The 21,198-nt window shown below is 32.6% G+C and overlaps 1 protein-coding gene across 2 annotated transcripts in view; it reads left to right on the top strand.

Annotated features, from left to right (window-relative positions):
* LOC139513819 (corticotropin-releasing factor receptor 2-like) overlaps nucleotides 1-21,198 on the top strand; it is an 89,598-nt gene that overhangs the window by 51,786 nt on the left and 16,614 nt on the right. For both annotated transcript variants that reach the window (XM_071302643.1, XM_071302642.1), the window contains exon 4: nucleotides 11,111-11,215. In XM_071302643.1, coding sequence (XP_071158744.1) covers nucleotides 11,111-11,215 — 105 coding nt within the window. The remainder of the gene's footprint in view (nucleotides 1-11,110; nucleotides 11,216-21,198) is intronic.

Here is a 21,198-nt window from a genome sequence, read left to right as displayed (position 1 = left end):
TAAAAAAACCAACGAAATAATAGGTCTCATGGGAAACGTATCAATCGAAATCAACGAGTTAAACATCGTATAAATTATGCACTTGGTAATCTCCTATCTATATTTAAAAACAATAGTAGGCATCAATTATTATGTAAACTGGGACAAATACCCATTAGTAAATTACACGATATTTTCAAAGAGTGTGACACCACCTCATTCTTCAGCCTACTGATGAATATTCTCGTATAATTACAGCTTTTTGCCACCATAGGCTGCTCCCGCGTATCGACAAACCTGAAGATCATAAACGTCATTTTCTGAAAATTAAATATATTAGCAGAGGTATTGATTTTATCAACTTGTAAAGTATATTTAATGACTCTTCCGTTCTAAACTTTATACCTCCCTATTTTGATAATATAGAACCACCTATAATTTCATACACATACAAAAAAAACCAGCAGAAGTTTAATTTTTTAATTATACGTCGGTTACATCAGACGTGAATATAGATATCAATACTCCCTTAACTTGAAACTGTGAATCGTCGAAGTTTAGATATGTTCCCTATGGCCATGTTATTACAGGGGACGTCAATATCGTCAATATCGTCCAGGACAGAGAGGTTAAATTTTTTTTTTAAAAAGGACCAAAATATCGTCCTCCATCTAAAAAGAGTGTCGCCAAGTCACCAAAGATGCTCTTTCCTCGTTTTGTAAAAAGTGGTGTAAACGGGGAAAATCTGATAAAAAATCTCTTGATTCTTATTTAAATAAATGTATGAATGTTGTAGATAAGAGAATATCACATTTTGAAAAAAAATTTTAGAAGTAAATAATAGAGTACATAATACATCTATTTCCAGAATAAGAAACAAACTTCAAGAACTTTCAAAGCGGTTTGTGTTTGTACTGGCCGACAAAGCAGCCAACAATTGGGTGGTGGTATGCCGTAAATACTACACGGACGTTCTTAAGAATGAAATTTTAAATTCATCTACATTCAAGTCCATCCGCTCCGCACAGAGAGTCATATAGTAAACAAACATATCACAACCACATCAAAGCTTAAGGCTTCTTTTGAACATTTGAAGGTCCCTACCATGTATTGGCTACCTAAACTACACAAAAAAACATTCAAATATCGTTTCATCTCGGCCTCTAGTAAGTGTTCTACAACTAATCTTTCAGTGATCTTAACTAGTTCATTAATTACTATTAAAGAGCTTATCATAAACTATTGTAATAAAATATATGAACATAGTGGTATAAACCATTTTTGGAGTGTAAAACATTCTTTGGATGTTTAAGATAAATTACGTGCTTTTGATGGTCCTTTTGATTCAGTTGACAGTTTTGATTTTTCTACTCTGTACACTACACTTCCACACTATCTTATTAAACAAAAGTTTTCCTATTTAATTAAATGGTCGTTTGTTAAAGCTGAATGCAAATATATTTGCTGCAACTCATTTAAAGCCTTCTTCTCTAATGAGAAAGGTACATATGCTAGATATACTTACTGGAGGTGTGATGAGATGATTGAAGCGGTTCATTTTCTCCTTGATAATATTTATGTACGTTTCGGTAAAAAAAAGTTTATCGACAGGTTGTAGGTATCCCCATGGGCACTAATTGTGCCCCTTTAATAGCAGACTTGTTTTTGTACTGTTACGAATCACAGTTTATGACTAAACTCAGTAAAGACCCGTCGAAATTGCATTGATAAATTCAACAACACTTACCGTTATCTTGAAGATATTTTTTCGTTAAATAATCAAGAATTTTCTCAATATACTGCTGAATTTACCCCAAGGAACTTACTTTAAATAAATCAAATTTATTCGGTAATAACTGTCCTTTCCTGGATTTAGATATTTCGATTTTAAACGGGAAACACCACACTAAAATTTACGACAAAAGAGACGATTTTTCGTTCCCTATTGTTAATTTTCCATTTTTAGATGGTGATGTTCCTTTGGCACCATCTTACGGTGTTTATATTTCACAGCTCGTTCGCTATGCCCGTGTCTGTTGTGACGTTTTTTATTTTAACGAACGAATCTATGTATTACTGGTAAATTATTAAACCAGGGATATCGTTATCATAAATTACTTAAAACCTTTACTAAATTTATCCATAGATATAAAGATTTGGTATTGAAGTTTGGTTGTACCTGTAGAAAACTTATTTCAAACGGAATAGCACATCCTCATTTTTACGGAAATGTTGTTAACCGTGCCCGGAAACTTAGAAATGACCCATGTAAACTTTTCGCTCCTTTAAATAAATTTATTCTAAAAGGTTACCTTTTCAACACTGTAATAAGATCATTGAATATTGTTTTTATTGGTATAAATATTGATTTTGTTATCAGTAAATTAAAAACTAACTAAATATTACTAGTATCTTATACACATATACATATTCATGGATCTACAATCTGTCGATACCTGTAACTTGGCATTGCACAAGGTCATGTTTTTCTCTGGATGCTTATGACGTCTTTACACTAAATCCATGTTGGATGTGTACGGATTGATAGTTTAGTCTTAGGTGCATGATTTTTTTATTAGTTTGATAGTGGCTTTGAACTTGCTGTCAGATAACTGCGAGTACTCTCAGATCTGTTCATTGTGTCTTTTTGTGTCAGGATGCATAAGTACCCGGCCACGTTCACTTGCATTTTTGTCCATCTGATGAGTTAAGCCTTTTTCAACTGATTTTTATAGTTCGTTTTTATGTTGTACTGTTTTACCACATCCCAGGTTAGGGGGAGGGTTCGGGATCCCGCTTACATGTTTAACCCCACCACATTATTTATGTATGTGCCTGTCCCAAGTCAGTGGTTGTCGTTTGTTTATGTGTTACATATTTGTTTTTCGTTCATTTTTTTATATAAATAAGGCCGTTAGTTTTCTCGTTTGAATTGTTTTACATTGTCTTATCGGGGTCTTTTATAGCTGACTATGCGGTATGGGCTTTGCTCATTGTTGAAGGCCGTACGGGGACTTATAGTTGTTAATGTCTGTGTCATTTTGGTCTCTTGTGGACAGTTGTCTCATTGGCAATCATACCACATCTTCTTTTTTATATAATAGGTTAAACTGTCAATATAGAGGTACAGCAGTCATCACCGTGTCACAATCTCAATCGAAAAATCATTTGTGTGAGTAGACCAAAACTTGTTTTGAAAAACATTGATGAATTCATATGGTATGGCTATATCTAAATGTGTGTTGAGTCCAAATAATCTCAGCACTGAAGACAATGGAATTTTCCTTCCGGCTTGTTCGTTTCCTATGATGCCATCACGTGAATTATTGTTGTTTCAATCATTCCAAGATCCAGACAATAATTTGCTTGCATCATTTGTAAATAGACTCAGGGACATTGTTATAACCTATTTGTCTGTATACATGCTCGTTTTAAACTTGTAATTGCAGCATTCCCCGTTTCTAGGATGAATTTTTGTCTTTTAGCTTTAACAGCCGTCAATCTATCGTTCTTACGTCTATAACATAGCTCATTGGTATAATTATTTTTTCGGTTAATTGTTTGCTCCCTAAAACATTATTCCAATATTTTCGATTGTTGTGTTCTCCGTTATTAGGAGGATGAACTTTGTTAATTTGATTTAACCTTCGACAGTCTGTTGCTCCCGGTTTTATGCACATAGACAGAAATTATGAAATCAACGGACAATTAAATATGGTAAGTATGTGACATGGTAAAGATGTGTTTAGCTTGATAACAATATAAGTTGTTCAATCAGCCCTCGATATTTAGTGTCTTTTTGTCTTACTGATTCGTCTTCCATCGTTACCTTTTTTGTCATGCTTTTGTCGTTCTCTATTCGAATTTTGAGTCGACTTGCTTGTTTCAGTATTTCCAACTTCCTTTTTTACCTTCAAATATGCTTACTGAGGTTTTAGAAAATAAATCTGTTCATAAGATTGATGTACCATTACTAAAGCATTTCCATGTCTATACTATTTATGTCATTTTGAACAGTAACGTATTTTATATATCTTGTTTCAAGTTCTCTATATATAGGATTTCTTTGTAGTGACAAACATCTCTAAATTATCAAATACAGTTCTTTTAATTGGTTTCGAATTTTTAAAGTCGGTTTGATTTATCTTTTCTTTGCCTCGAAACAGATATTTAAATTTTATTTACGTACAAAGTACTTGTTCAGGATTACAAATGCTGATGTAAATTAAATCTATGTTATTCTCTTGTTTATCCTTAATCAATTCTCAATTTATTCAGGTCTTAATTTTGTTGATTTCTTGTAAACCGAGCAAATTTAAATCAAATTTATTTGTAAACTAATGAATTTCGACTGTATAGTCTATTCTGGAGAACTCAGTAGGCAGTAGATTCACCTCTTTATTGGCACTGTCGACCTTTATATTCTTTTCAAAGACTTCTGTTAAGTTTGTGTAATAAAGCCAGTAGTGTCTAATTTGTTCCTCTTTAATTAACTCTGAAGAATAAAATCTAGAGACTGTTTGTATGAATATCTTTAAACTCTATGTAATGACTTTGTAAAAGGATACTGGACACGTATACAACCATTTAACTGTTTTCCAAAAGACCTTTCCCAACAAGATTCAGTATACCAAAAATGTAAGCAAGCTTTATTTACATGGGCTAATACGGCATGTCTTAAAAAAAACACACATTTGATCAAATTAAAAAATTCTGTAAAAATTTTCTTTTGTACATTTACATTTTTTTTAAATATCAGTGGTTCATTGAAAACTGAAAACACAGTTTGATTTTTTCCAATCTTATGTCTTATGTCTTAGTGTTCTACAAAATTATCGAGTGTCCAACTAAGGACAAACATTTTCATTAATTCCAACCATTTAACATTCAAAAACTTATGCTACTTTAATCTATGAAACCTTTCCATTCAGTATTATGAAATCATGCAAGGTTCCAAAAATTCCTTATTGTTAATCAATATAATTGTTTGGTATTATAAGATTTAAAGCCACAATTTACTTTTGTTTCGTGTGTTAAGCTGTTTGTTGTGAATATTTTGCTATAATACTGAATAATACGATTTACTTTGTCTTACTTTCGAATGCGTTAAAGATTATAGGGATTTTCAAAGTAATTTGATGCCAACTTTCGCTGACATTAATTACATATCGTTACTTTGTCAGACAAGTCCAGAGGGATTTATAGTCGGAGCTGGGACACAGGAATTATTTAAACATTTAGGTTTATATTTAAATAGTGCATACAAGGAGATGTTGTTATAAGTCAACCACATACTAACCCAACAACAACAATAAACCAAAATGATATGTAATTACAATGTAAGGTTAACTAAATTTACTGTTTTTATTTAGACCACTCTCGTGTTCCTTCTGTTATTCCTCAATAATGTGATAAATCAATCCAGAAATAATAGACAGACGTATATCAATCATATAAAGGACCGAAAGTGTAAACTGTTACTGTTGATATTATTCAATCTTTTCCGTAGAACTCTCTATGCATAGAAAAAACCAGAACTAACCCTTTTAAATCTTAACCAGAAGTCAAATCACAAATATTAATATCATATAAATCAATGAACCACAATTTATCTAATTAAGTTTATAGACTTTACCAAAATTTGCAGTATTAAAAGAAGTAAGAATATTCTATTCGAATCTTACAATGTTTCGAAAATATATCAAGTGTTTGTAGATATCTGTCTTCAATTTGAAAACACTGTCAGCTTGAATCCATACCACAAACAAACGGAGGATAAACTAACCCTGGATGGAGTTGAATGTTCCTCATTGCATTAGTCTTTATAGTCTCTCTTGCAACCAGTCTCTGGACTTATTCGCAGGGCTATTAAATGAGGCCGAGTACAACTAGTTTTTTGCTTCAGTTCTCAACTTCCCCTATTTCGATATTTATCTATTTATGACGACCTCTTAACTCTTCATTGTGTTGTTGGTTTGCTGTCATTGATGTTTCTTTGTATTCATTTCAGATTTAAATTGATATATAACTGAATAGGTTTGTATCGTCGATTATGGAAATAAAAGTACAAAATTTATACGATGATATATAATTGCTCCTTTTTTACGAGTTCCGACAGAGTCCAATGTTTTAGTATGTTTTTATTTTTGCTGTATGCGGCTTCTACATAAAACTGCATTGAATGAAGATGATAAAAAGATAGTGCGATTTCAAAGTCAACCAATATACAACAAAACGTGTTTATGTTCTTCAATTTGTCTTTAAAAGTTCTGTGTAAAGAATAATAACGATTAGACGTGTTTAATCTCTTTAAGCAAAAATCTATTAAGTGAATTTCATCAGTTAATTGAATCTGTTTACACATAACAAAGACTTATTGCATAAATAGGTGAATCTGTTTACACATAACAAAGACTTATTGCATAAATAGAAATGATCTCTTGCAGAGGAAATGTTTACAATATATGTTATCAAATATTCAGGTTACTACTACATTTTGTTGATGGGGGGTAATAAGTGAAATTTTGCGTGGGACTATAATCAAAAGGGTTTGAATGATGTCTTTTTTTTTGTACTTCCACGTTGTGCAAATATTATGATTGCCTCACTTGACGACATGTTAATTCCTGAAACATACTGTGAATCAGAACAGCAGTCATAAGATTTCCCAACCTGTTATATACCTATTATAAAACGTTTTAACATATAAACTAAAGTACACTTGCTCTTGCTTGAATTATATATTACTTATTACTAATACCATTTTAAAACTGTATTTTTACCCAACTAATCGTGTTTAGCGTACTTTATTAATGACAGAAACACGTGTCTTGTATAATGATACCTACGGTTTATATAACGGTCACTGCGTTGATTTCAATACTCGTGGACAGTTAAGTCACTGTGCAATCAGTCCAGTAGCCAGTTACTTGGTACAGTCAGGATTGAAATAATGTTGAAAATGAAGTTTTTCATTTTTTGTATTACTAATTGTGACTATGGAAGCTGCAGCTCCCGAAGCTAGAGTCCCTTAAAACCCTTTGGTCTCGGGTGCACTGAAAAAGGTTACTATTCGTTCTATTCGTGTCTATTCGTGTGATGTGTTCGCGGAAATCAGTGCTACACATTTGAATTGCTTCTCACTAAAGATTCAGATTAATAATGAACGATAGCTATCGGGTTTTAGGAAAACCTGACAAAATAATATATTAAAGTAGTGCTTGAATTCTGTATACTCTGTTGGATAGTTGTCTAGTATGGCAATCATACCGCAACTTCTGATTTTTACAATTCTTAAAGTAATGAAATAATACGTTACATCCAATATTCGAATCTCGACGGCGGATAAGCACTCAGATAGCTTAAGGTTCAATTCCGCAACATCTTACAATTGAAATTAACAAAGCCTTGAATTATTTATTAAGATTAGTAAATCTTTTAACACCTTTCATTGTGATAGATTAAAACTTCATAAGAAGGTGTGAAAGTTAAGGATTGCTGTTATTTTGTTATTTGTCTTTTGGCAATATTGACAATATGTTCTACTTAGTTGCGGGAGGTTATTCCCTTGGTAAATACAGTGTGTATTGTTTGACTAAATCTCCGTAATCAGACTATAATCTCATATGCAGGTGCAATAATTCTTCTTGTATAACTGTAATTATAGATCATTAGCCTCAGTCATCCTTACCTCCTACAAAGATGATCTGTTAATTGGCAGTTGTAATTCCAGCCGCAAGTCCTTTAACAACATTCAATGTGCATAACAAATTATCGTAAACTCTTCTGAAAATCAATACAGGTTGCAACAACAATTGTAGTTCTAGTTCGACGTTTCTATGAAAAAAGGCAGTGGTCGGTGCTAACCATGACCAACAAGTCGTAGTAACAAACTTTGTAAACTATGGTCTCTCTTTTGATTTTTTTCCCCATTCTGTCATGGCTTACATAATGAGTTTTGACTATTGTTGAGGGACGCACAATGTAGAGTCTCATATTCTTATAAAATGACACATTGTAAACTTGGTCCGTATTTAACGTGTTTCTAGATCAATCTTTACAAGGAACCCTAAAACACGAACATTTAATAGCCAATGATGTATAAGTACTTTTGGAGTTGTCACTTGTAGAAAATAGTCAAATCTACCTGATAGTTTAAGAACGCACTGATTGCAGAGTAGATAATACCATTGGGGACCAGCAACCCACCAGCATCAGGTGTATCGAAGGTGCTAAAATTGAAAATAGCATTTATCATACAGCCGACAAATCCGTTGAAGTTTCCTTGCTAAATTTATATAATAATTGTGCAAGAAATGCAGATAACAGTAAGGTTAAACGACAGCCTCAGTAATGCTTTGTTTATGATGTTTTTGCCTTCTTTAACCCTTTTGAAACCAGATCATCGTCAGCCTAAATCAATTGATAAACCCCATACCGCTTAGTCTATTCATATAGCCCCAGTTTTCATCCAAACATGGCCAGTAAAATTGAGACAGGGAATACGGGCTAATGGCAAATACAAAAAGTATTTGTTTATTTTGGCTAGAGATCGTTACATTTAAAGAGAGGCGAAAGATACCAGCAGGACATTCACTCATAAGTCGAAAATAAACTGACAACACATATGGCAAAAAAAAGAAAGAAAAAGACCCATAGACAGACATAAGTACACAAAAAACAACACAGAAAACTAAAGACTGAGCAACATACACGAACGCAGTGCCAACAGTATTTACCAGTTACATGTACTAGTGAACGTTATGACATAAAAAGCAAGTAGTTGGTAACTTTGACTAAAGGGAGGTACGTTTGGTATTTGGTTGAGGTATTTGCCAATCCTCTCATTCATTGAAAACAGGTCCTTTTTTACGGTCATTGTGTTAAGTTGTCTTTTTCTCTGTATGTTTTTGAATGATCCAACTTATAACCAGCTATTTATCACTCATTTTGAATGCGTCTGTTCATCAGAGTTATACTTAAATGAAGAGTAAATATATTTGCATTTACTTAATAATGATGTTTTATAATAGCTATAAATAGTATGTTATATAACAGTTTTTAACCCTATCATGCGACTGTACATGAAACATTTTACTTCACACGTAAATTGCTTTGCTTGGAGTGAAAAATTCACAAATGTATTTTTCAATGACAATTCTTTTATTTTTCCTTTTTCATTTTAATAAACTCCATTCACTGTTATTTAACAAAACCAATTCATTTGGAGAGCTAGAAAAAAGCAAGTATGTGAGCACTTTAGAGTTGGTTTACATTCATTTAACATTTTACACTAAAACTACTATAAAAAAATATTATGCACCGTTTTGTTAAGTTAAGCAAAAATATAATTTCGTTTATGTGATTAACATCATGAGTTCCTTTGAGAAGATTAACATCATGAGTTCCTTTGAGATGAGTTCCTTTGAGAAGATTTTATTTAGACAAACGTTGTACAGTTTCATTTAATGATTTCCATTCTCTTGACGGAAATGGGCACATTCAATCACATTATTTGACACGATTTGTGACAAGTACTGATATTTTCCCGCGTTTTAGATAAAGCAGAAGCCATATGTCTCGTGCGTGTAGCCAGAGTTTTCCGGAACATGGTCGCCAGCAATTTGTCAATATCAACATTTCAGTTATTTCATTTGTTTTTGATAGTTTTGTTGTTGTTGTTTTTTTTTTCATTGTAAAATATACAATATTAAGGTCACTGACAAAACGTCAATTTAATTTGGAACCAACTAAGTGCAACTTTATTCTGTATATTTCTTTGACAATTATATATTTTTTATATGACTAAAATACAAATCATAAAAAAAGGATTGTGACAAAAAAAACACAAAATGTTCACAAGAATAAAACTGATAATGTCGTCGTTGTTCTGAAATGATATTAGAAGAAATAGATAAAATGAAAACAATATATAGTTTATGTAGAAAAAAGGGTGCAACTGCACCGTAAAATATTTACTAGCAATTATAAAAGTTTATGTTTTGTAAACACATACTCATTCTTTATTGTGAAAAGTAAGTACTACAAGTGCACGAGAGATCTTTTTGTTCATTGTTATAATGTCGATGTTTTGTCCGTCAGATGTAAAGGATCCCACACTGAAGATCCTGCGAGACAATGCCCAATGTTTACTGTTAGATCATATCTATGTTCAAGTACACTATCTACAGTAATCATACTTCCACAGATCCGCTACTAAATAATGATATTATCTCTAAATATTTCTCCACTTTGTGATTTATTGAACAAAATCAATACAGTTGTATAATATGAATCATAATTTGATTAATTAAGTTGCTGATTTCTAGTGGTTTTGGTACAGGAAGAAATGCTCAAATATCACAGATAAAAATTTGGCCCAGAAACACATTTTAAACTTCGTATCATTTACTGAGGCTCCCAATGTTATTCTAAGAAAAGTGGCCGCTTGGCTGTTACTGAGACGGTCATTATATTTCTGGCAACTGCGGGGACATATCCTTTAAAGGCGTTATCAATGTGTTTATGAGAACTACACGAACATGTCCGTTATTGGTACGATATTATTTCTTTGATAATTGTTCTATGCTATAGCCTTTACTTAGGCTATCAATAATATGTTTGAGAACTGCGTTTACGCTTCTGGGTTAAAACATATATTTAAAACCTAAGCAAACAAAACGCTTTTAGAATTGACAGAAAATATAATTCTAGTAATATAACACAATTAATAGGCTTGAAAAATAAACCCCTTTATGAAGTGTCATCGTTTTGAATTAGAAATCATCAGGTGGTAGGAGATAATAACTTCTTTACATTAAAAGTTAAATAACTAAAATACCTAGGAAAATTCAAAGCGGACAGACCTTTATAAAATGTCAAAAGCTCAAACACATCACACGAATGGATAACAACAGTTTCTGACATATATTTCTGACTTGGTACATATTTTTCCTTGTGTAGAAACTGTTGGATTAAACCTTGTTTTATAGCTAGCTAACCCTGTCACTTTTATAACAGTGTATTTTTCTAATGGTTGGTGTTGTAAAAAAACTACAAATAAATCTCACATTACAATTTTCATTGCTATACTTGAAGTATTATAATTGCAATTATATCTTTGTACTTTCAGGTGAGGTATACTGTAATGCTGAGTTTGATGGCCTGGTATGTTGGCATTCAGCCCTAGCTAATTCTACCATATCACTGAGATGTCCGATTCCAGTTGACCTGCCTGGTAAGTACGCACTTATATGTGATATTTATGGCTTGCCCAGTATTATGTAAAATTTATTGATATTAAAACTGACAATGAAAACGGGGAATATGCCAAGGAGACAAAAATCCTACCAAAGAGCAGATAACAGTCGAAGGCTAACAATTGGTCTATCAACGCAGCGAGAAAAATCCGCACCGGAAGTTGGCCTGTGCTTTTAAAACCTACGATATTGGAATACTTTTTAAAGCGGCTTGTATACAGGCATGTCGACATTGTTGTTGAAATTTACCGACATGTCGAGTTTAATTGGTGCACTATATCTGTATGCTGAGTTTGATTGGTGCACCATATCTGTATGCTGAGTTTGATTGGTGCACCATATCTGTATGCTGAGTTTGATTGGTGCACTATATGCTGAGTTTGATTGGTGCACTATATCTGTATGCTGAGTTTGATTGGTGCACTATATCTGTATGCTGAGTTTGATTGGTGCACTATATCTGTATGCTGAGTTTGATTGGTGCACTATATCTGTATGCTGAGTTTGATTGGTGCACTATATCTGTATGCTGAGTTTGATTGGTGCACCATATCTGTATGCTGAGTTTGATTGGTGCACTATATCTGTATGCTGAGTTTGATTGGTGCACCATATCTGTATGCTGAGTTTGATTGGTGCACCATATCTAAATTTGACTTTGATTTGTGCGCTATATTTGAATGCTACGTATGATGGTGTACATTACAGCATAACTTTTACTATATATGGATCTTCTGGTTTCATGCAGAATGCGTATCCTTTGCGATCTTTTTTTTTTAATTCTCGTGGCAATATGTAATATTATGGTTACATGTCGTCATATGATAAAACATGAGTTTCTTGTTGGTTTAATTAACAACGAGACAGTTCCCTCCACTAAATGATTCAAAATCTGCAATTGCACGAAAATCTCTTTACTTCTTTCAGAATTGATTACCAATGTTTCAATGCAATCAAAAGTGCAAAGAAATTAGATACTGAACTCTTAACTTTTTATCATCTTTTGCAATTTATTGAATTTCCACGGGCTAATATTTTCTGCTGTTTTTTCAACCACTAATAAAAACTTTCTAGTTATCTTTCTGTATGCACAATAATTACGATCAAAGAGGCACTCAAAAGCTGCGATTCCGATACAGACAAACAGACTGTAAACAAATACAAAACAAAACAAACATATTAAATCTAAATACCATCTACACATACACATTACAATGAATTCTAAGAATCGATGATAATCGGCAACAATTAACACTTGGTGGTTAGAGAGGGAAATGGCACCAAAGGCCATTGATGATCACTTGCATCAAACATAACTCTGAGGTCAGGGTAATGGCAACGAATATCACTGCATGGTTGGTCAAACAATTCCCCTAATTACAGAACTGTTTACACCCTTACACATGGGGGCCACACAATGTAAAACATTTAGCAACTTATTATTATTAAAAAAGAAGAGGAAGATATTAAAGAAATATTCAAAACTCATAAATCGAAAATAAACTGACATTGCCATGACAAACGACCAAAGACAAAAACAGACAAACAAAACCCCTAAGAAAACTGGCGCAGATCTATTGTCAGACTGACCAGATCTAGCTTGACTAGTGACACTGTCAATGTCAATGTCAATGTCAATGTCAATGTCAATGTCAATACAAATGATTTTTTCCTATCTAAACTTTACTAGTGACATTGTCAATGTCAGTGCAAATGATTGTTTCCTATCTAAACTTAACTAGGGACACTGTCAATGTCTATGTCAATGATTGTTTCCTATCTAAACTTTACTAGTGACATTGTCAATGTCAATGTCAATGATTGTTTCCTATCTAACTTTACTAGTGACAATGTCAATGTCAGATTGTTTCCTATCTAACTTTACTAGTGACACTGTCAAGGTCAATGCAAATGATTGTTTCCTATCTAAACTTTACTAGTGACAATGTCAATGTCAATGTCAATGATTGTTTCCTATCTAACTTTACTAGTGACAATGTCAATGTGATTGTTTCCTATCTAACTTTACTAGTGACAATGTCAATGTCAATGATTGTTTCCTATCTACACTTTACTAGTGACACTGTCAATGTCAATGTCAATGTCAATGATTGTTTCCTATCTAACTTTACTAGTGACACTGTCAAGGTCAATGCAAATGATTGTTTCCTATCTAAACTTTACTAGTGACAATGTCAATGTCAATGTCAATGATTGTTTTCTATCTAACTTTACTAGTGACAATGTCAATGTGATTGTTTCCTATCTAACTTTACTAGTGACAATGTCAATGTCAATGATTGTTTCCTATCTAACTTTACTAGTGACACTGTCAAGGTCAATGTCAATGATTGTTTCCTATCTAAACTTTACTAGTGACAATGTCAATGTCAATGTCAATGTCAATGATTGTTTCCTATCTAAACTTTACTAGTGAGACTGTCAATGTCAGTGCAAATGATTGTTTCCTATCTAAACTTTACTAGTGACACTGCCAATGTCAATGCAAATGATTGTTTCCTATCTAAACTTTACTAGTGACAATGTCAATGTGATTGTTTCCTATCTAACTTTACTAGTGACACTGTCAAGGTCAATGCAAATGATTGTTTCCTATCTAAACTTTACTAGTGACAATGTCAATGTCAATGTCAATGATTGTTTCCTATCTAACTTTACTAGTGACAATGTCAATGTGATTGTTTCCTATCTAACTTTACTAGTGACAATGTCAATGTCAATGATTGTTTCCTATCTAACTTTACTAGTGACACTGTCAAGGTCAATGTCAATGATTGTTTCCTATCTAAACTTTACTAGTGACAATGTCAATGTCAATGATTGTTTCCTATCTAAACTTTACTAGTGAGACTGTCAATGTCAGTGCAAATGATTGTTTCCTATCTAAACTTTACTAGTGACACTGCCAATGTCAATGCAAATGATTGTTTCCTATCTTAACTTTACTAGTGACATTGTCAATGTCAATGCAAATGATTGTTTTCCAACTAAACTTTATATGCGTTTTATATAACATTTTACCCGTAAAAATAATAATATGTAGAATTGAAACAAAACTTATCTACCAGCCATTCCGAACTGAGGCAGTCATACGCGAGTATTCCTCTGACCATTCCGTAATAGTAATTTAATAGCCATTAGTGGAGAGCGGCAATAGTCGTCTTGAATCCAATAATAGATTGTTAATAGCTGGGTGTTGTAATTAACCTGACATTATTACTATAATAACCGCTCTTTAATATACCTTAACTCCTAATTCAAACCAATAAGTGATCAATACATTAAGTAAATTGCTGTTAGTTGTTATCGAATGATCAGATTTATAACAATAATGGCATGTGTTCTACTTTCCATGATTACGGACATTTTATAGAATGACTTGGCAGAAAAAAACAATGTTATAACCAAATAAAAATCCAATTCTCCAATACGCCAATAATGCAATTCTAAAACTGTACCACGTGAAACATTTTCCTGAGCTAGAGAAAATACACAACTTTCTAGCAATGGTATGATATTATATCTAGTGTAAAAATCATCTTCCTGAATTGGATGTGTTTTGAGAAAATTGAGTCCTAACCCTTTTATACTTATATCATTGTATTTATATTGTTAGTCAGCTTGATAAAAGACAGATATGTTGTCGCCTCTTAGATGAGTTATAACAACACATTGTGTTCCTTGTCGAAATGGGGACGTTAAAGTCGATGTCTCGTCTATGGAAAATATTGCACTATCTGCACTTTAAATAACCCGATCCAATGTAATTTTTCTTCTTGTCCACATTAAGCTTCTCTCTACCAATACTATTACATTTCGGCTTCTTTCACCAATACCGTTATATTTAGGCTTCTTTCAGCAATACCATTAGATTTAGGCTTCTTTCGCCAATACTATTAGATTTAGACTTCTTTCACCTAATACCATTAGATTTAGCATCATTTTACCAATACTGTTAGATTTAGGCTTCTTTCACAAATACCATTAGATTAAGCATTCTTTCACCAATACTGTTACATTTAGGCTTCTTTCAAAAATACCATTAGATTTAGCATTCTTTCACCACTACTGTTAGATTTAGACTTATTTCACCAATACCATTAGATTAGAGTTCTTTCACCAATACTGTTAGATTTAGGCTTCTTTCATCAATACCATTATATTTAGACTTCTTTCACCAATACCATTTGATTGAGGCGTCTTTCACCAATACCGTTAGATTAAGGCTTTTTTCACCAATACCATTCGATTAAGCATTCTTTCACCAATACCCATAGATTTAGGCTTCTTTCACTAATACCATTATAATGAGGCCTTTTCTACCCTCCCTTTATATTTGGGCTTTAAGTTATTCTAATACCATAAGATTTGGACATCTTTCAATTCAGGTGAGATACTAAAAGGGCTTCAAATAGCGCCAAAGAATGTTAAATCATATAATGTCTTAGTGTATATAAGGATATCGAACTTCTTGAACCGCTTAAATGACAATTTTGTTGTAATCTATTATTAAAGACAGGAAGTATCCGGTAACGTTAATTATTTATCTGATATTGTATAATGTAAAATCTAATAAGTCAGTGCTTTCCAAGTCTATCTTTTCCAGTTTGTTTCATTAAATCAAGTAATTAATGACAAAAACGAAATTAGGAAAAGATCACCACATAAGAGCTAGGGAAAATCAATGATGTTTTAAATAATTAAACCTTTATGCGAGACATGCATTTGACTTCCTTTATGTCACAGTATTTCTCCCGCATCATCTTATATTGGATTTTGATGTTATTGCTTCAAAAATACTTTATTTTATATTTTTCAATATATTCGTGTCTACATGAACGGTCCTGTGTTCCATACATAAATATTCATAGAATAAAATGGTATATGTGTAATGCTACAACTGCTATAATCGAAGTGACAAAACAAAACATAATCACCAGGATCTGAAATCTGTAAGGATACGAAAAAAAAAACATTTAGCTTCCAAGTTGTTCAAAATTTTCTTTATAATAAGAAATCTATAAATCTAATGTTTTGTACTGGTAGCATAGACTCTATGTATATGAAATATAAGTATTTGACCCTAAAATACTTCAACAATTTGTCGCATAGACACCCTTGTGATAATGACAGATCGATTTTCTGTTTGTCCTTTCTATCAAAGTGGCCAGAAAAACGAACATTTGACCAACTGTATGTATCCATTTTATAAAAACCATCTGATGCATCAATCACATGAACTGATGCGTAAATCACATTCACCGAACATCAAATCACACTGACTGATGCGTCAAATTACATTCACCGAACATCAAATCACACTGACTGATGTGTCAAATTACATTCACCGAACATCAAATCACACTGACTGATGCGTCAAATTACATTGACCGATACATCAAATCACACTGACTGATGCGTCAAATTACATTGACCGATACATCAAATCACACTGACTGATGCGTCAAATTACATTGACCGATACATCAAATCACATTGACTGATGTGTCAAATCACAGTGCCAGATACATCAAATCACACTGACTGATGCGTCAAATCACAGTGCCAGATACATCAAATCACACTGACTGATGCGTCAAATCACAGTGCCAGATACATCAAATCACACTGACTGATGCGTAAATCACATTCACCGAACATCAAATCACATTGACTGATGCGTCAAATCACATTGACCGAACATCAAATCACATTGACTGATGTGTCAAATCACAGTGCCAGATACATCAAATCACACTGACTGATGCGTCAAATCACAGTGCCAGATACATCAAATCACACTGACTGATGCGTCAAATCACAGTGCCAGATACATCAAATCACACTGACTGATGCGTCAAATTACATTGACCGATACATCAAATCACACTGACTGATGCGTCAAATCACAGTGCCAGATACATCAAATCACACTGACTGATGCGTCAAATCACAGTGCCAATTACATCAAATCACACTGACTGATGTGTCATATCACATTGACCGACCAATCAAATCACATTGACCGACCAATCAAATCACATTGACTGATGCGTCAAATCACAGTGCCAGATACATTAAATCACACTGACTGATGTGTCATATCACATTCACCGAACATCAAATCACACTGACTGATGTGTCATATCACATTGACCGACCAATCAAATCACACTGACTGATGAGCCAAATCACATGATATGCACGTAAAGCAGATTTTCAACAGTTATACAAAATAAATGAACAGCAACAGTTATCCGACTAACATCGTAATTTAGTTTTCATTGAATGTTGGTAATCAAAAGATATATGTAGTTTTCGATTGCTCAGCTGAAAAACCGCACAAACAGGCATCTACGATAAAGAGAAAGATATAAGTTATGATGAAAACTAAAAAGAAAGAAAAACGAAATAACAAATTACTCAAGATAAACGTAATACCGGAGAAAACTTAAACACTCTTCAACGATCTTCAGAAAACCGACATGTCTAAATCGCCCGGGTAAATGTATCAGGTTTATTTCATGGTCTCTCCTTTTGCTGATATTTAGAACTGATTTTAGATACTTTGATACTGTTTCTTTATAAATAGTTATATATGTTGACAATATTGCCTAGAAGTAAAACCATTAAAACAAAGTTCGCTAAATGTTATACCCCTGTTTGGTTTAAAGATTGACCATTACGCTCAATAACGTATCTTGTTTTACCAAAGATATACGTTAAGATAAAAACTGTCATACATGTAGGAGGTTTACACTCCGACAAACCTAATTACACCCACCACTTTCATTTGTAAAATGATTGTAAAAAAGCCAGCAATATGACAGTCAATTAACAATGGTTACAATTGCCAACTTGCTCGAACTTGTTCTGTATTATTGGACATTTTGTTATATATCTTGAAGATTAAAATATTTGGTTTTTTTTTCTGTTTTATACTATTGTGCGCTTTGTTGTTTTTAGTAAGAAGACATTTGACGTTTGCCCCACTTCTCCTTTAATTAAAATGCATCTTTGTAATTTTCAAAATAAAAAAGAGGAAAATATGATAAGAAGTTGACAATGAAATAGTCTCCATTTAGACTTTGGTGAATCTTGAAATCAAATCTCCTTCACTATTCGTCCTTCGACACTCGTGCATTAAATGTATTAGTTCCTACTCGAAGAAAGGATTGTAGAAGTATTATTCTATTTTAAGCGTCCATTGTGTAAAACTAATGCGGACTGTGATGTGATTAGTCTCTCTTTGTAACTAGATCGCCGGAATTGTTTCATGATTGTTCCTTTGAGAGTACGGATATTATACAGATTTACAAGCAATCACTTGACAAATCCAGTCGAGACTTCAAACGAGATTTATTTTTTAAACAGAAACAATTATATGATAAACTTGGGAGGTTGTGTGTTGAATTGTCGTATTATTTCTAGTGATCATGGAACAAATTAACTATTTTTCAGATCAATATATTAATGTTTTATATAAAATTGTCAATTAATTTTGTAATTGTCTTTTGGCTTGATGTCTAATATTCTCTACACGAAAATGTTATTTTTGTCTTAATATACATTGATATTGTAGACGATTAAAGATCAGACAATCCCGTCTAAACTTCATTTGTATCAGTTCATTCATAAAATATCGTCCCATACTCATCTGTTTTCAAATCATCTTGATATTAAACTTCTCACAGTGTTCCTTCGAATTTAAAAAATTTGTTTTGTGTAACCAAACATTTTAATTCTTGAAAGTTTGGAATCGTTGAAATAATTGAACAAATGGAAGAACGTTTTAATTGGTTCATGTGTTTTTGCCAGTAAGTTCCAAACAGCATTGACATGTGCTGTGTAAGCTAGGGTAATGATTACAAATTATAAGGATTCAAAGTCAACTGTCAAACAGTCAAACAAGAGACTCACGCAATGCTGAGGAATTAATTCCATTTATCCGTTGTTGTTTCCAAGAGAGAAAATGAGTTAATGTACTCTAAGCTTTGAACTAAAAAGATAATACAACTATTTAGATTGGCATTGAAATTTCCATTACTAAAACAAGAAAACAGTACCGATTTATTGCTTGAACTAGTATCTTGATTGAGTCAAAGTTTAAATATGTCCATAATTTCGCTCACCGTTTCCATAATGGAATGCATAACGTCGGAAGGCAATATTACCTTGTACAAGAAAATATAGTTTTTTTCTGCTTTTTCTATTTCACTCTCTTTCTCTCTCCTCTTTTAATTGTTTCATCTGTAGATCTGTAGTTGTCTGTACTTTTTTCAACCTTTTTTTTCTCCCGCGCATAGTCTATGTTAATCAAAAGTCTTATTTAGTGTCGTTCAGTCGTTATCTCATTGTTAATTCTGTAGTCAATGCGTTCATTGTATGGTGGGAAGAATAAACCTTGATTCTATAATTCCCGGTAGTTTTCACATGTTCTGAATTGTTTCCTCCATTATATTTCCGTGAATTGGAAGCCATTAAGTTTATAAATATCTTTAATTGTAGAGAAATATAAATCTCAATAATTTTATCACAAATATCTAAATGTTCTCTACAGGAACTTTTTTAAAATCGCTATGCTAGTTATCACTTAAATAGTTTCTAAATATTTTCAAAGGAATAATTTAAAGATAATGGTTGGCTTTAAGGCAAATTTCATTCGTCCGTTAAGCTGCGAATGAGAAAATTTCCTTTGTCTTCTTAAAAGAGACAGTAACCCAACTTGGTCAAGGCAAATAATCAATTGGGTATCTAAAGGTCAAAATACGGGCTTCAACATTAGACACGTGTCTATATAGTATATCAAGCTCTCAATCGCGCCAATTTTTATGTTTTTTGTTGAAGTAAACAGACACTATCTAAACATTTGGTTTAAGGTTTGTTTTTAGTAGAGCGATGGAAGATCCAATTCTTTATAATTGGTAAATATTCCAAGGAATTATTAAACAGACCTGTAATTTATTTCCTGGATTCCTCTTTTAGCAATAGTTGATGGAGAACTAGTTTTGTTTTCATTTGCGCTGACAAGTTCCTGCTATCTGTATCAAACAATTTATTATTCTATCCTAAATTGAGGTAAATTAGTTGGCCTTCCCAATACCGTTCCGATTCCTTACATCAATGAAGAGACATTAATTGTCGAAATCCGGAATAATGTACAATTTTTAATATCTCACGTATGCGGTAAACCATCTTTTCCGCAAGTTTATTGTTTTCTGTTTGATATCAAATTTATAATTAGATCCATTTTGTTACAACTGGTGATCAATTTATTTGACAATCGTCAATGACAGTCATCAGGGTTTAAGAAAATCCGTTGTTCGACCTGTTAGTCAAAATATACTTTTTTTTACTTTAAGGTGGTATGGAAGTCTAAAATAAAAATGATAGAATTTGTTCATACTTTGCCAAAACGTTGTTTCTATTGATACATGTGGAAAAATATAATAAAAATGATAGGTCACCGCGCATTTTCTCAAGCTATAGGACGGGACAAAATGACACATTTTGTATGGATTATACAGTAAAAAACACCATTTTGTGATTAGAAACTTAACAAAATGATAGAATTGTTAAATACTTCAGGAAAATATAGCTTTCAGACACTGCTTTGAGAATATCAAAAGAAAAGATAGGGTCACCATACGTTTTTTCCGGCTAAAATACAAAATAGGAAAATTCCATACAGAATCCTTAAGAAAATGCACTTTTTTAGAGTTACCTCCCCTTAAAATGCCAATTTAAAAAAAAAAAAAAAAAAACAACCAAAAATAATTAACATTTGCAAAAATATCAATATTTAGAAGTTATATTCTTATAAATTGGTACTTTTAAATGAAAATGTACATTAAACATCTGCATTCCTGCATCAAATTTTGCTAACTTGATGGAAAATCTGGACCTTTGATTCTCTGTTTTTTACAATCCAAGATGGAGG

This window comes from Mytilus edulis, chromosome 2, assembly GCF_963676685.1.
Source record: "Mytilus edulis chromosome 2, xbMytEdul2.2, whole genome shotgun sequence".
NCBI classification, from domain to species: domain Eukaryota; kingdom Metazoa; phylum Mollusca; class Bivalvia; order Mytilida; family Mytilidae; genus Mytilus; species Mytilus edulis.
This window is presented reverse-complemented; position numbering and strand designations above follow the sequence as displayed.